Source organism: Miscanthus floridulus, chromosome 3 (genome assembly GCF_019320115.1).
Source record: "Miscanthus floridulus cultivar M001 chromosome 3, ASM1932011v1, whole genome shotgun sequence".
Lineage (NCBI taxonomy): Eukaryota > Viridiplantae > Streptophyta > Magnoliopsida > Poales > Poaceae > Miscanthus > Miscanthus floridulus.
In genome coordinates, this window is record NC_089582.1 from 97,778,169 (window position 1) to 97,792,469 (window position 14,301).

General features: G+C 47.8%; 2 protein-coding genes across 2 annotated transcripts; both read left to right on the plus strand.

The window, feature by feature from the left end:
• Positions 1–581: 581 nt before the first annotated feature.
• Positions 582–13,931, plus strand: LOC136541950 (uncharacterized). The gene is made up of 4 exons (XM_066534138.1): positions 582–854; positions 2,662–2,977; positions 3,655–3,814; positions 13,355–13,931. Exons 1-4 carry the CDS (start codon positions 702–704, stop codon positions 13,821–13,823), a joined length of 1,098 nt encoding a protein of 365 aa, XP_066390235.1. The 5' UTR covers positions 582–701; the 3' UTR covers positions 13,824–13,931.
• LOC136541949 (uncharacterized) lies at positions 3,835–8,707 on the plus strand. The gene has a single exon (XM_066534137.1). The coding sequence runs from the start codon at positions 5,330–5,332 to the stop codon at positions 7,226–7,228; it is 1,899 nt and encodes a 632-aa protein (XP_066390234.1). The 5' UTR covers positions 3,835–5,329; the 3' UTR covers positions 7,229–8,707.
• Positions 13,932–14,301: the final 370 nt, after the last annotated feature.

Here is a 14,301-nt window from a genome sequence, read left to right on the forward strand (position 1 = left end):
AGTGGCGCTGGACCCGAGCCTGGCAGTCAACGAGCCCTCGCGTAGGCGACACGAGGTCGAGTTCGAGTTTAGCTGCAGCAACAGGTCGTTGCCCGCATTCAGCCTCCTCAGCACCGCTGGCGCTGACTTGTATTTTTTTATTTCATTTGATTTGGTTAGATATTTTCTTTTTTTTGATTCGGATTTGGAATGATTTGATTTGATTTGATACCCGATTCTGATTTGGAGGAGCGGGGTAAAAAAAATCCGAGGGCAAGCTGAGCAGGGCGGCGATGATACCCTGCATATTTGACTTGTATTTTTTCTGATTTCATTTGATTTGGTTTGATATTTTTCTTTTTTCTGATTCGAATTTATAACGATTTGATTTGATTTGGTATTCGATTCTGATTTGGAGGAGCGAGTAAAAAATGAATCGGATGAGCTGAGCAGGGCGGGGCGGTACGACAATAATAATACAGTAGATAGAAGTAGAAATAGATCTGTATGCTAAAATAAATTTAAAACGGAAGAAAAAACATTCTAGTAGGACAATATTGAGGTCTTGAGGGAGGCAGTTGCAAACAGTGTACACAGAGGCCAGTTCATCGGGCTTCGGTGAGTTCGGTCCAGTAAGAGTTCCCGAGTCCACGGCTACACACGTCGCCGCTTCCTCTCCACTCCCACCCCCTAACCCGCCGCGCGGGGCCCCACCCATCGCCATGCCTCCGTGCGCCGCCACCGCCGCCTTCGTCTTCCCGGCCGTCGCGGTCCCCTGCCGCGTGCTTCCTCAACGGCGGGCGAGGAGCCTCGCCGTCCGCGCCGTCGCCTCCCCTCCAGCCTCCACGGTCAAGCCCGCCCCGCCGCCCTCCAAGGTGCGATCGTCTAGCGCTTACTCATTGCTAGTAATGTACTGTTCGCTGGTTCGGTTGCCTGCCTGGTTGAACTCAGTGCCTTACTGAGATCGCTGTGTTGGGCGGTTGAACAGGCAGCTGAATAAGCCCGGATTCGTTGCGCGTTGGTTGGAACGCGAACTGCTTCGATGTGCTTTGAGATCCCATATTGCAAGGCACATGGGGTTGCGATTCCCAACTTTTTATGGTTAATTAATTTAGTAACATAATGGCTAATTGGCTATTTCCGTTATCTTCGAGTCTATGTACTATTTTCATTCGCTGAAATATGGGGGCGGCTGGTGCAGATCCTGAAGAAATTGCCATGTCCACAAAATGAAAATGCAATAGCTCTTTAGCTCTTATCTTGTAGGGAATATATTATACGCTTTAATGTTAGTTTTAAGTTTAAAACACTACCAACTAGCAACATGCATCATACATGGTCAACCTTAGTCGGGGTTTATGATTGTAATATATCTTCTCTTCTTTACATTTTGGGAAATCATTGCAAAAAGGGTGAGTATTGAAATATGAAGTGAACTGCTCACCTTCCCCATCAATTTAGTGGGTTCGAACTAGTCACTGCATGTAACTTAATAGTGAGAACAAATGGTTGTTAATCAGGTACCTCTTTGATTCGTTAGAAGAACTGAGCACTTAGGGACAGGGGAGCTCAGCCAAATGATTTACAAAGAAGTTATTCTAGGGTATGATTCTATGTAATGATCTGAGGGGTTGGGAGCTGTGAAAACTAGGGGCACGTTTGGATGCGCAACAAGGTTTGCTCACCTGGCCTCGCTGCCAGTCGAGACTAACCTTGCCCGTTGTGGCAAGCCAATTCAGCTCTCTCGTTCCAGCAAGAAAAACTAGCTTGTACAAGCATCGAGGCAACCCAGCAAAGTAACCAAACACGTTTTGTATATCCCGTTTCTGGCGGGGCAAGGCGAGGCGAGGCGAGGCTCACACGCCGAACCAAACATGCTCTAGCTTGTCCTGATTCACTTCCTACAAAGAGTTTATCCTAGAGAACCATAGAGAATCGTTTCTCCGTGAGAATCACTTCCTACATTTAATCAGAAGTAGGAGAAGCCTTAGCAGCAATGTTCCTGGAAGGGAACGGGAACGTGGACCGATACTTTATAATGTTCTTATACTATGGGAACGTAAATGTTCCTAGAATGGGAACGTGAATGTTCTCGGAATGATGTCCCCGAAACGAGGAACATGGCCATGTTCCACGTTTCCGGCTGCTAAGGCAGGAGCCCTAGTAAACTGGCCCCAATTAATCATTTAGACTAAGAACTTAAAAAATTGCAAGTTTGTTGTTTCCATTTCTATTAGTCTATATCATCTTACTATCAGTTATCATGAAACCTTCCATAACTGAAAAATAATCAGTTTAACTTTGATCAAGATATTTGGCAGAAAGCCTAGTGTGAGTTGAAGTATGATTGACTACTTAGCTGAATGCTAGTGGAGTCTGGACCTCTTAGGCTAACATTAGAGCTGTGGTATAACATTCCACTTGAATGGCATCATTAGCTTCCAGCAAAACCACACAAAGCATTTTTTGTGTTTCCCCTTTAAATTGTGGCATTGTTTCAACTGACTCCATTGTGTAGCGGTTTGTTAAACTTTTAATGTTAATGTGAATACAATTCCTCTAGTGGCAGATATCTTACATTAGACTTAAGAATGATATGTCTTGACAAAAGGTTATATTACCAATTTTGTCCTGCCTCTCTCTGCTGTTACCTGTGCTATAACATTGTTGATGTTTTTCCAGACTGGGAAGTGGGAGTGGAAATTCGAGAATAAGCCGGTAAACGTATACTATGAGGAACATGAGCAGGAGGTTGCTGAGAATGTGAAGAACATTCTCATGATCCCTACGATCTCTGATGTTAGCACAGTGGAGGAGTGGAGGGTGGTTGCCAAAGATATTGTTGGGCGAAAAGGAGAACTTGGCTACCGTGCTACTATTGTCGATTGGCCTGGTCTTGGTTATTCAGATAGGCCATCACTGAACTACAATGCTGATGTGATGGAGAGCTTTCTGGTTGAACTAATAAATTCACCAAACAGTCCAGTGGCAAATGCAGGTAAACCTGGTTATAGTTTTTTCCAGTGGGCCTTTTTACATGACCAACACACTTCATTTTTGTGAGGATACTAGGCGAACACTGTTATTGCCCCCCCCCCCCCCCCCCCCCCCCACACACCCACACACACACACACACACCACCACCACCACCACCAAAAAAAAGGATGTGTGGTTCCAAGTTCAGCCAGAAATACTATGTTTGTGAACAAGGTTACCTCTGGTCAAGGATCCATAATTCCATATGTAGGCAACTAAAAATAATACAAAAGGCATATTTTCGAGAAAAGTCTTCTTTTATGTTCAATGGAAACTTATTGGCAACTGAAAACTGACATCTGATGGGGATCCTGAATACCAATAAACGTGTGTAAATAAGTACAGCAACACTGCAGCTTAAATTAGAGGATAAATGTTCAGCAGAACAACATTTCATACTAGAAAGTATCTTTTATGATATATTTATGGTGGATAATATGCCAAAAGTCACGCAACAAATTCGACTTGGTTGTCGATCACTACGCAGATTGTTCTTGTCAATACAGTTTTATTGATTTTTCAATACCTCTAAGCAAGTTTGAATCAGGTTCCCATTGATTTAATAAGTTTATACTTACCCTTTCCCTTTAACTTTATCATTTGATTAGTGATGGACTGTACCTTCTATCCCATGAACAGATGATGAGCTGGTCATTGTTGGAGGTGGTCATGCAGCAACAATAGCAATTCGTGCAGCTGGTAAGGGCCTTATAAGACCATCTGCTGTTGCTGCTGTTGCACCTACTTGGGCTGGACCCCTTCCCATCGTATTTGGCCGAGGTTCTGATATGGAAACAAGGTAGCAAACTGATTATATGACCTGATATTTCATATGTCAGAAAATGCCCACAAAGATCCTCGACTCTTTAACTTGTGACTGCGGTACATGCTCTGTTGTCAAGACTTCGTACCTCTAGAACATATTCTCGAATCCTTTCCTTACCACATTTAGTATCTTCTGTGGTTCATTATGTGTCAGACTCTCATGACTGCACATAAGTATGCTGCTACACAAAAGTGTACCAGATTTGCTGTGGCAGTCATGCAGTAGGAACAGATGAGAGATGCTCCCATTTCAGTTTTAAAATCATTATAATGATCCTGACTTTCTATCTAACCATTTAAATTATTTGCATGTGGCATATTGCTGCTTGTCCTGTGATGTTACTGTTATGTGGGGGCTGCAAGCATAATTATTTGGACCGGATCGGACTGGTGGTCCGACCGCAAAAAACCGGAACCAGAACCCTGGCCAGTTCGGTCCACTTAAAAGACCAGGTGTGCAGTTGAACTGGGAAAAAGTGGTTGAAGCCCTGTTTTTTAGGGAGGGAAATAGAGAAAAAATAGGCCTAGTATGGGGTTTGAACATGAGACTTATAGGTTGGGGAGCTCATTCCCTAGCCATTTCAGACTGTCGGTCCAACTGGTTAGACCAACAATCAAACCATGAACCGAGGGCTTCACCGGTCTAATTCCCGGTCTGGTCCAAATACCTATGGCAGCAAGTATCAGCGTTGGCACAAGATTCAGAAGTAGTTCAGCAGGGTTAGTTGGATAAACATTCAGAGTTAGTTCAAGAAGATTTGGTTAGGAGATAAGTTCATTTAGCAATTGAGTTCATTTAGAGATTAAGTTTGTTTATATTGAGTTGGTTAGAACTTGGTTGTTATCTTGCGCATGGGGTAAATACGTCTATATAAAGGTCTTGATGCAATCTGAAACAGGCAAACAAGTTTAATCTATTTCCTCCACCTTATTCTACCAAGCGCAGAGCAGTTGGGGCTTAACCCTGGCCCTTTGTCGCCTCTCTGTGTGCCAGCCAACCCCTGCCTATTCCAGTTACCACAAGTTGTGCTGCTTGTTTCCATTGTTTTGTAATGCAGTGCTTTTATGTGTACAATGTATTCAAAGAATGGTGCGTTTGTTTCCATGGTTTAGTAGTGCATTGCTGTTGTGTACAGATATATTTGTATGTATACCACTGTCCTGATGACCTGATGGCTGGGGACCGATTTAGAATGTTTGTTCGTATTACTGAGTGTGCATTGGTGCAGCGGCTATTAGGAATATTTGACCTTTGTTTTCATTTATGAAATTTTATATGTTGTATAGACAGTGGCATTAGCATGTTCCAGGCACACCATTTTCCAAATTGATCCCATGGCTTAATTTGATCAAGATCAGTTTTACTTTCCACTGCTATTTTTCATTCATTTCATGTGCACTATTACCATTCATTTAATATAAATATGTATAACTAGCTAACAAAACTTGTGATAGTCAAAAGAGTAAATACGATGTCATAATCCAGACGATGGCTCTCTGTCTCTCCAACTCCCCTCTCGACGTCCCGCCTCCCCTCAACCCCACGCCGGAGATCACTCCGAGCCCGGCGGCCACCAACCCCGGTTCTTCTCCCAGGACGTCGGTCGCCACCCCCTCCTTGTCCTCTCTGGAACCTTCCTCCCCCCGCACGTGTGGTCGCTCCAAGCAGGAGTGCTGGGGCGACTCCAGCCCGACTTCTTCGGAGGACAACGGGCCGCCTCCATCCTATCTGGAAGTCCTCCTATCCAACACGGGTCGGGCTTCCCCTAGCGACGGTGCAGTAGGCTCAGGCACGTTCTCGGCGTCAGGCGCCGCGGCGGGTTCGGCAACGGGTGCCTCGGCAGGGAGTGCCGCGGCGGGCCGGCCGCCTCTTGGCCAGATACCTGCTCCTGCATGTAAGGTCGGTTGTGCTTCGCCTCGTTCTGCTGCTGGGCGCGTGCGCTTCGTTAGGCAGCGCAGGGCCTCTCGTCTTGACCCCGAAGGGTGGCAAAGGTTCAGGTCTGGCAGGGAGCATCTGGATTGGCGGCGTTCTACTCGTCCTCGCCGCCGGGTCCCTGCTGATCTTGTTGGCAAGTGTTTCAATTGTTTCTCCGCCACACACACTGCTGCTCGGTGCCATCTGCAGGTGAGGTGTTTCCGCTGCCGCTCCCTGGGACACCGATCCTACGAGTGCCCCGGGATAGTGCGAGGTGGACGTACCTCCCAGCCCGAGCGCAGGTCTGTCTGGCGGCGAATCTCCCCGGCCCAGGAGCCTGCTATCACTGCCCCCCCGCAACGGTCTATCCCGGCGGGCTCGGTGTGTGGTGCGGCGGCTCCGGCAACTTGTCCGGGCGGCATGATGGATTCGTCATCAGTAGCGCCTCACGCTGATGGTGCTGATGGCCGGGCTGGTCGGCAGCGTCGACGCCGGCATCCACGTCACCGACGGCGGGAGGACTCTGGGCGCTCGGACTCATCTCCAGCAGCTGCCCCCGCACCGGATGTTGCGCTCGCTCTGACAACCATGCAAGATCAAGCCCCTGAGATGCCTCCTCCTTGCATCATCAGTTGGAGTGATCAGGTGGCTTATGCGGAGGAAGACCTTGCGCGGGCGGTGGTCGTGACAGTCATCGGCTCTACCCCGCTCGCGCCGGCTAATGCTGTTGCGGCAGCGATTGCAACCAGGTTGGAGGTTGAGGCGGCTTCGTTGGTCCTGCGTCGTGCCTCTTCGTCTACCTACCTGCTCTTTCTCCCAAATGCCGAATCGGTGGATCGTCTGGTCAGTCTACGGCAGCCTCTACACTCGCTGGAATTCAGCCTTCTGTGCAAACGATGGAGCAGACTGGCTGGCGCGATTGGGAGGACTCTACCGTGCCTAGTCGACATTGAGCTCCGTGGCATTCCTGCCCATGTTTGGGAAACTTCAATAGTGGAACAATTCCTAAGCCCTCATGCCTGGATTGATCACGTGCATTTAGATACTCTTGATTTGGTTGATTTGTCCACCTTTCGGTGCTCGGCGTGGTGCTCGGATTTAAGTTCAATTCCGCGTTCTAAGGAACTATGGGTTACTGAACCCCCATCTGCCGTTGTGGAAGACCCTCAAGTGAAGAGGATTCTGGTATATCCCATTGACGTTCATGCTTCAGTTGTGATTCTTCCTGATGCCCCTCCTTCCAATGGAGACAACGGCGGTGATGACAGCAGGGAGGACGGCTCTTCGCGGCAGCGATGTCGTTTCTCGGCTCCTCTGCCGCCCCCTCTGCTTCTGGTCCGGCGGATGGCAGGGAGACTGGCAGCGGCGCTTTGGGGTGCACGCCTGCCCAGGAAAGTGGAGGCCCCTCACTCAAGGCTGTTGCGGCTTCGGTCGTTTCCAAGGAGCTGTGTGCAGCAACCCAGGCGTCCATGACCATTGATGACGTGCGGGTGCCCCTAAGCGGCAGCCGTCAATGCACCGTGTCCCCGGCAAAAAATAACGAGGAGGTGGAGATGGTTGGCAGTTTGCAGGAACTTAATTGCGGAAGCCCTTTAGCCATCAGTGGGGCCGAGCCGGACTTGCTGGCCCCCTCGGCATCTTCTCCCGTGCTTACGTCCTTTGTGGTTGAGGAGCAATCAGCCCTCCCCTGGGCCGTAAGTGAATTGGTTCCTGGTGGGAATTTTGAGTCAAGCATGCAGGTGTCTCCTAATGGGCTTAAAAAGTTGGGCCTGGGTGTGGTTTCAGATTTACAGGGTGTGTTGGGCGTTGATGGGGGCAACGGAAAGGCCGGCCTCACCACGCTCACCCCTATTGTTCGAGGAGGCGACGGTCTTACCGGCCTCCCCACGATCCCCACGAACACCCCTGCCACCGCCTTATCTAAAATCCAAGTCTTCGGCTAAGCGGCTCCGGGTCTATTCCAGGCGCCGTCTCCGCTCACGGCAGCGCCAGCGCTCCGGCTGCCGTCGTGGGTCCTCCCCACACCCGTGCCAGGAGATTCTGGATTTGGAAGCTGGAAGAATTGATCCCACGATGGCCGGGGATGTGGTAGCGGCAGTAGCAGCTCCATCCTCGGTCTCCTTCCCTGGTGCGGTCCAAGGAGTGGATGACCGGCCCCCCTCAGAAGCGCATCAGCCAGGGTCTCCGACCCCCTCTGGCACCCATACCGCAGTTGGCTCGGATTTGGGGGGGCCCTGAACAGCAGACCCAAGTCCCGGGCGTTGTAGTCCCATTGGCGACTCCGCCCCGGGCTGGGAGTCTCCCGTCTTCGGAAGCCCGAGCTGCCTTCCTCAACGGCCTTGCTCGGTGTACAGATGCCCTGCTTCCGATGCCGGTAATCAACAAGTGAAGATACAAGTCCTAGTTGTCTAGGGCCACACCGCGTCGTAGTCGTCGGCTTGCTGGGGTTGCTGTGGAATTTCCTCTGAATGACCTGGGCGGGAGGACGAAGAAGGCAATGCGATCTCTGGGCATCCTTGATGAAAATAAAGGTATTGGCCAACAGGCTCTAGATGATTATGCAAAATTATTTGGGCAACCCCTATCTGATTCACAGCTTCAAGCACTAGCTGCCTTGTTTTGTTGGTCCCTGCCTGATGAACTTGGGCAGGGGGAGGAATTGGAAATGTTGAGTTAATTGTCTGATGCATGGGTGGTCGCCTTTGATCATGTATTTATGGATCCTGAAAAAATTCTAATTTGGAATGTTAGGGGATTAAATTCTATCCCCAGGCAAGACTCTGTACGCTCTATTGTGGACTCAACTCGGTCGGACATTGTGTGTATTCAGGAAACCAAAATTGCAGGTATATCTCGCAGAATTATACTATCTACCCTAGGCTCGGAATTCTCATACTTCGTTGCTGCCCCCTCTGTTGGTGCCAGCGGATGAATCTTGGTTGCTTGGAGACGACATATTGGTTTTTCCGTAGCTCAACGGGTTGACAATCATAGTGTAACAGTTCAGTTCTCCCCGGAAAATGGGCAGTCTTGGTGGTTGACTTGTGTTTATGGACCTCAAGGTAATGAGGACAAAATTCAGTTTCTTCAGGAATTACGGGATATTCATGCAACATGCCCGGGACCATGGATGGTGGCTGGGGATTTCAATCTAATTTACAGGGATGAAGACAAGAATAATACCAATTATAACAGGGCAATGATGGGTCGTTTTAGGAGGTTTATCAATGATTTGGCTCTTAAAGAGATACCGCTGCATGGTCGCAAGTACTCATGGTCAAACCAGCAAAACTCTCCTACCCTGGTGAAACTGGATCGAGTGTTATGTTCAGTTGACTGGGAGGAGAAATTTCCCAACTTCTTGCTTCAAAGTTTGGCTTCAGATGATTCTGATCATTGCCCTCTCCTGCTAGGCCTCCAAGATAATAAACCAGGACGACCCAGATTTCACTTTGAATCCTTTTGGACTAAACTCGATGGTTTTCAGGAGGCTGTTGCTTCAGCTTGGACTTCAGTCCCTGCTGGTCCATGCCCTTTTTTAACTCTGAACAAGAAGTTCAAAGCTGTTACCAAGGGCCTGCAGAGTTGGAGTGACAAGGCGGTGGGACAGGTTAGCTTTCAGCTTGCTTTGGCAAGAGAGATTTTGCATCAGTTCGAGATCGCCCAAGATAACCGTCAGCTTTCCCCTGGAGAAATTTGGCTCAAGAACAATCTGAAGAAGCATAACTTGGCCCTCGCATCCCTCAAGCGCACAATGGCTCGATTACGCTCAAGGATCAGCTGGCTCAAAGATGGTGATGCTAATACAAGAATCTTCCATATGCACGCCCGGCACCGGAAAAAGGAAGAATTTTATTGGGAAACTTATTTTAGGTGATCGAATTTGCACCAGCCATGAGGACAAGGCTTCAGTCATTGATGATTTTTATGAAAACCTGCTGGGAATCTGTACAGCTAGAGAGCACACAATCAACTTGGCTGATTTGGGAATTAATGCGCAAGACATGTCAGAGCTTGATCTTCCCTTCACCGAAGATGAGGTGTGGAGGACGATCCAGCAGTTACCTTCAGATAAGGCCCCCGGGCCGGACGGGTACACGGGTCGTTTCTACAAAGCATGCTGGACTATTATAAAAGAAGACATCATGGTAGCAATTTCAGCGGTATGGAGTAGGAAGATGGTAAATTTTGAAGCTCTGAATTCAGCTTACATCACCCTTCTCCCCAAAAAAGAAGGTGCTGAACAACCCAAGGATTTCAGGCCCATAAGCTTGGTCCACAGCTTCGCCAAGCTAGTAACAAAGCTGCTTGCTAATCGTCTTGCCCCTAGGCTGCAACAGATTGTCTCTCCTTACCAAAGCGCCTTCATAAAAGGGCGTTTTATACATGATAACTTCATGTTAGTGCAACAAACAGCAAGGTTCCTTCATCAGCAGAAGCAGTCCCGAATTTTACTCAAGTTGGATATTTCGAAGGCATTTGATTCCGTATCCTGGCCCTTCCTACTTGAGATATTGCAGCAGCTCGGTTTTGGACAAATTTGGCGGGATATAATCAGCGGGCTGCTATCCTCTTCTTCAACTCAAGTCTTGTTAAATGGGATCCCAGGTGACAGGATTGCACATCGACGAGGGCTTCGGCAAGGCGACCCCCTCTCCCCGATGTTGTTCATCCTGGTTATGGATGTATTGGGGCACATGATTTTGAAGGCTGAAAATGAAGGCTTGCTGCAGCCACTATCTAGGAGCAGCTTACACCACAGAATATCCATTTATGCGGACGATGTGGTTATGTTCCTCCATCCAGAAGCTGGTGACATTGCTGTAACCTTGGATATCCTCAATTTATTTGGAGAAGCAACGGGGCTCAAGACAAACTTACAAAAGAGCAATGTATTGCCCATCAGATGTGGTGATGTGGAGCTTGCAGCAGTGCAAAACCTGCTGCCCTGTGCACTCACTGACTTCCCATGCAGATATTTGGGACTACCTCTCGCTTTGAAGAAGCTTACCAAGGCTCAAATTCAGCCTATTATTGACCGTATTGCTGATCAGCTTTCTGGCTGGAAGGCAGATTTGATGACCAAGGTTGGAAGAATGGTTCAGGTTCAGTTTGTGCTCACCGGTATGCTCGTCTATCTAATTATGGCCATCGACTTTCCACCTTGGGCTATTAAAGCAGTGGATAAAATTCGGCGTGGGTTCCTTTGGAGAGGCCACAGAGATGCAAAAGGAGGGCATTGTCTTCTTGCTTGGGGTAAGGTTTGTATCCCTAAAGAACTTGGGGGTCTAGGAATTTCAGACCTTAAATCCCTTGGCTGGGCATTGCGAATGAGATGGGCCTGGTTACAAAAAAACAGAACCATATCACCCATGGGCTAATCTTCCAATTCATATGCCAGATCAAGTTAGAGCCTTCTTTGCAGTGGTTGTGTACTCCGAAGTTGGGAATGGAGCGAACACCCTTTTCTGGACAGACCGTTGGCTCCATGGCCAATGTATCGCAGATCTTGCACCTCGTCTTTTCGCCGCTATCCCTAAAAGGAGGACCAAACAACGAACTGTCCAGGATGCCCTTACCAACCAGGCTTGGATTTCTGATATAAAAGGGGCTCGCACGGTCGGTGTAATGGTTGACTTCCTCCTCCTTTGGGACGTCCTGTCTGATTTCTCTTTGCAACCGGGTGTTGAAGATAGGCATATTTGGCGGTTTTCCTCAGATGGAAAGTATTCGGCCAAGACTGCATACAAGGGATTTTTTGTGGGGTCTATATCTTTTGAGCCCTGTGAAAGAATTTGGAAGACCTGGGCGCCGCCCAAATGCCGCTTCTTTGTTCGGTTGGTGGCTCACAACCGTTGTTGGACAGCGGATCGCCTTGCACGCCGTGGACTACCTCATCCTGAGCACTGCCCTTTGTGTGATTAGGCTGTAGAAACCATTGATCACCTCTTAGTTTAGTGTGTCTTTGCAAGAGAATTCTGGTTCCGCTTCTTTTCTCGGATGGGACTCCAAGCCCTTTCCCCGCGGTCCACAGAAATATCCTTTCACTCGTGGTGGGAGAGAGTAAACAGTGCTGCTAGTGACATGGCAAGGAAAGGAATCAACTCTCTCGTGATCCTTGGAGCTTGGACCTTATGGAGACACCGCAACAGTTGTGTTTTTGATGGTGCAGCCCCAAGTGTTGCAGGCGCTCTTGCTGTAGCGGAAGATGACAGAAGGTCGTGGTCTTTGGCGGGGGCTCGAGGATTATCCCTCTTGGATGCCCTCGCTCCGGGTGGTTAGCGTCCTCTATGTCTAAGGCGCGTTAGCTTCCTAGTAGCAGCAGCAGCTGCTGCAATGTGTTTTGTGTGTGTTGTGTTGTATGGGTTCTTACCCCCCTTCTTATTATCTTCTTAATACAATGAAGCGCAGTTCTCCTGCGTTTTCGAGAAAAAAAAAAACTTGTGATAGTGGTTTGCTAGGGTTGAAGCGATATTCTGGATCATGCATTACTATGTGTGTATGAACTACCTTTATCACATAATCTTTGTCAGGGAATCCCATTAAGATACACCTGTGGCCTGTGACATTTCTTATATTCTTAACATTTGGGTGGAAGCACTTTTCCTGTTAAGAGAACTGAAATAATGTTGATTGCTGTTAGTTTTTTCAACAACATTTTGGATTTTTTGCACCTACTTTACTATAAAGTGCATGCTTCAGTTACATGTCTCATGCATGCCTGTAGCATATGTTCTCGACTCCTTCCCTTCAGAACATTCTTTTTGCTTGATGCATGGCTATCACCAGTGCATACATTCTTACAGACGACCATGGCATGCAATAGTGTGCCACAGATACATCTGGTGTAGCATCCTGATAGGCATGAAGGGCATACAGAACCTTGTAAGTTGTGAAGTCATCAAGACAGTAATATGACCTGGAAGTCATCCTGATAGGCACACAATGCATTTGTGAATTTTGCTTTGCGTACCTCATATTGCCATTTGTTGTGCAATGTTCATGTTTTTAATTGTATTGCATGTTCTGATTAGGCTATCACATTCGATGAACAATGCATTTGTTTCCTGTGTTTAGTAGTGCAGTGCTGCTCTGCATACAAATGGTTCTCATCCATATACAGATTGCCATGCAACAAAGTGCAGTTCTCATTGCAATAAATTTATCTGTATTCTTTTGTAGAGAAAGTGGCAATAGCATGGTTTTGCATGCACTTGCATTAATGGATCAGAGGGCCCCTTTGGAATGCAGGAATTTTGCAGGAATCAGTTCATTTTCACAGTAAAAACACAGGAAATAGAAAATAAAATTCCTTTGTTCTAAAGGGGGCCTTGATTGTGGAGATCATCATTCACCAGTTCTGCTGTCCAGCAGTTATATTTCTTTCATTTTTATGTGGATAGTATCAAGCTACATCAGTCATTTACCAGTGGGGTTTAATCAGTATCCTGAATCATGTGTTAAATGATACAAACAATAATGATTCAAAAAAAAAAGAGATCTTCTCGTTACCACCAGGCTACAGATATATTGGCCTATCAATGCTTAAGATTCCAATTGATTCTACTGAAACTAATTTTTCTCTACTCTTATTGATAGATATGGGCTTCTACGAGGAACCCTCAGGGCTCCAGCCCTGGGCTGGATGATGTACAATGTTCTGGTGAGCAATGAAAAGTCGATCCAATCTCAGTACAAGTCCCACGTCTATGCCAACCCTGACAACGTGACACCTGATATCATCGAGAGCCGATACGAGTTAACCAAAAGAAAAGGCGCACGGTTCGTCCCTGCGGCCTTCCTGACAGGCCTCCTCGATCCTGTCCAATCAAGGGAGGAATTTCTGCAGTTGTTTGCCAAGTTAGACGGAGATGTGCCAATTCTGGTGGTGTCAACGCTCAATGCTCCCAAGAGGTCCAAGGCTGAGATGGAGGCTCTCAAGGGCTCTAAAGGCGTGACAAAGTTCGTGGAGGTTGAAGGCGCTCTTCTACCGCAGGAAGAGTACCCCTTGGCAGTCGGGGAGGAACTCTACAGCTTCCTTCAGGAATCATTCGCAACAAGAAGATGAATGTGTGCGCACAATTGACAAGTCCCACACTTTGTGAGTAAATTCATTAACCTGCTACAGTGTACTGGAGGTTTTAGCAACAATAAAGCAGCATCACCTGTTCACTCCCCTCTTCCCTGGTACCACGATTCCAAGCCTGCTTTTGACAAAGCAGACATCCCATAACATCGCCGGTGTGCGCAAAGCGTGCCGCCATGATATCAGTGATTGCAGATTTCGATCAGGCACGTCATGGTTCGTGCCTGATCTGCATCAGAGCCTAACCCTTTGGTCCGGTGGCGTCCATTCATTGCACATGGTCGCAGCAGTTCGTCCTACACTTCTCTGCCTCTGGTCCTGGTTCTTTGCAATTGAATGGCCGAAGTACAACGCCTGAACGACGCTGGTCAGTGGTCTCCTGAGGTAAAACTTTTCTCCTCTCCCTCCAATACATTTCAGCTAGGTGAGGTCTTTTTGCTGTGCTGTGAGTTCTTAGCGC

Bases quoted from the DNA above. Each gene is read 5' to 3' on its own strand.
- LOC136541950 (XM_066534138.1), top strand. From the start codon at position 702: ATGCCTCCGTGCGCCGCCACCGCCGCCTTCGTCTTCCCGGCCGTCGCG. The intron at 855-2,661 runs GTGCGATCGTCT...ATGTTTTTCCAG, and splicing joins CCGCCCCGCCGCCCTCCAAG to ACTGGGAAGTGGGAGTGGAA. The intron at 2,978-3,654 runs GTAAACCTGGTT...TCCCATGAACAG, and splicing joins CAGTCCAGTGGCAAATGCAG to ATGATGAGCTGGTCATTGTT.
- LOC136541949 (XM_066534137.1), top strand. From the start codon at position 5,330: ATGGCTCTCTGTCTCTCCAACTCCCCTCTCGACGTCCCGCCTCCCCTC.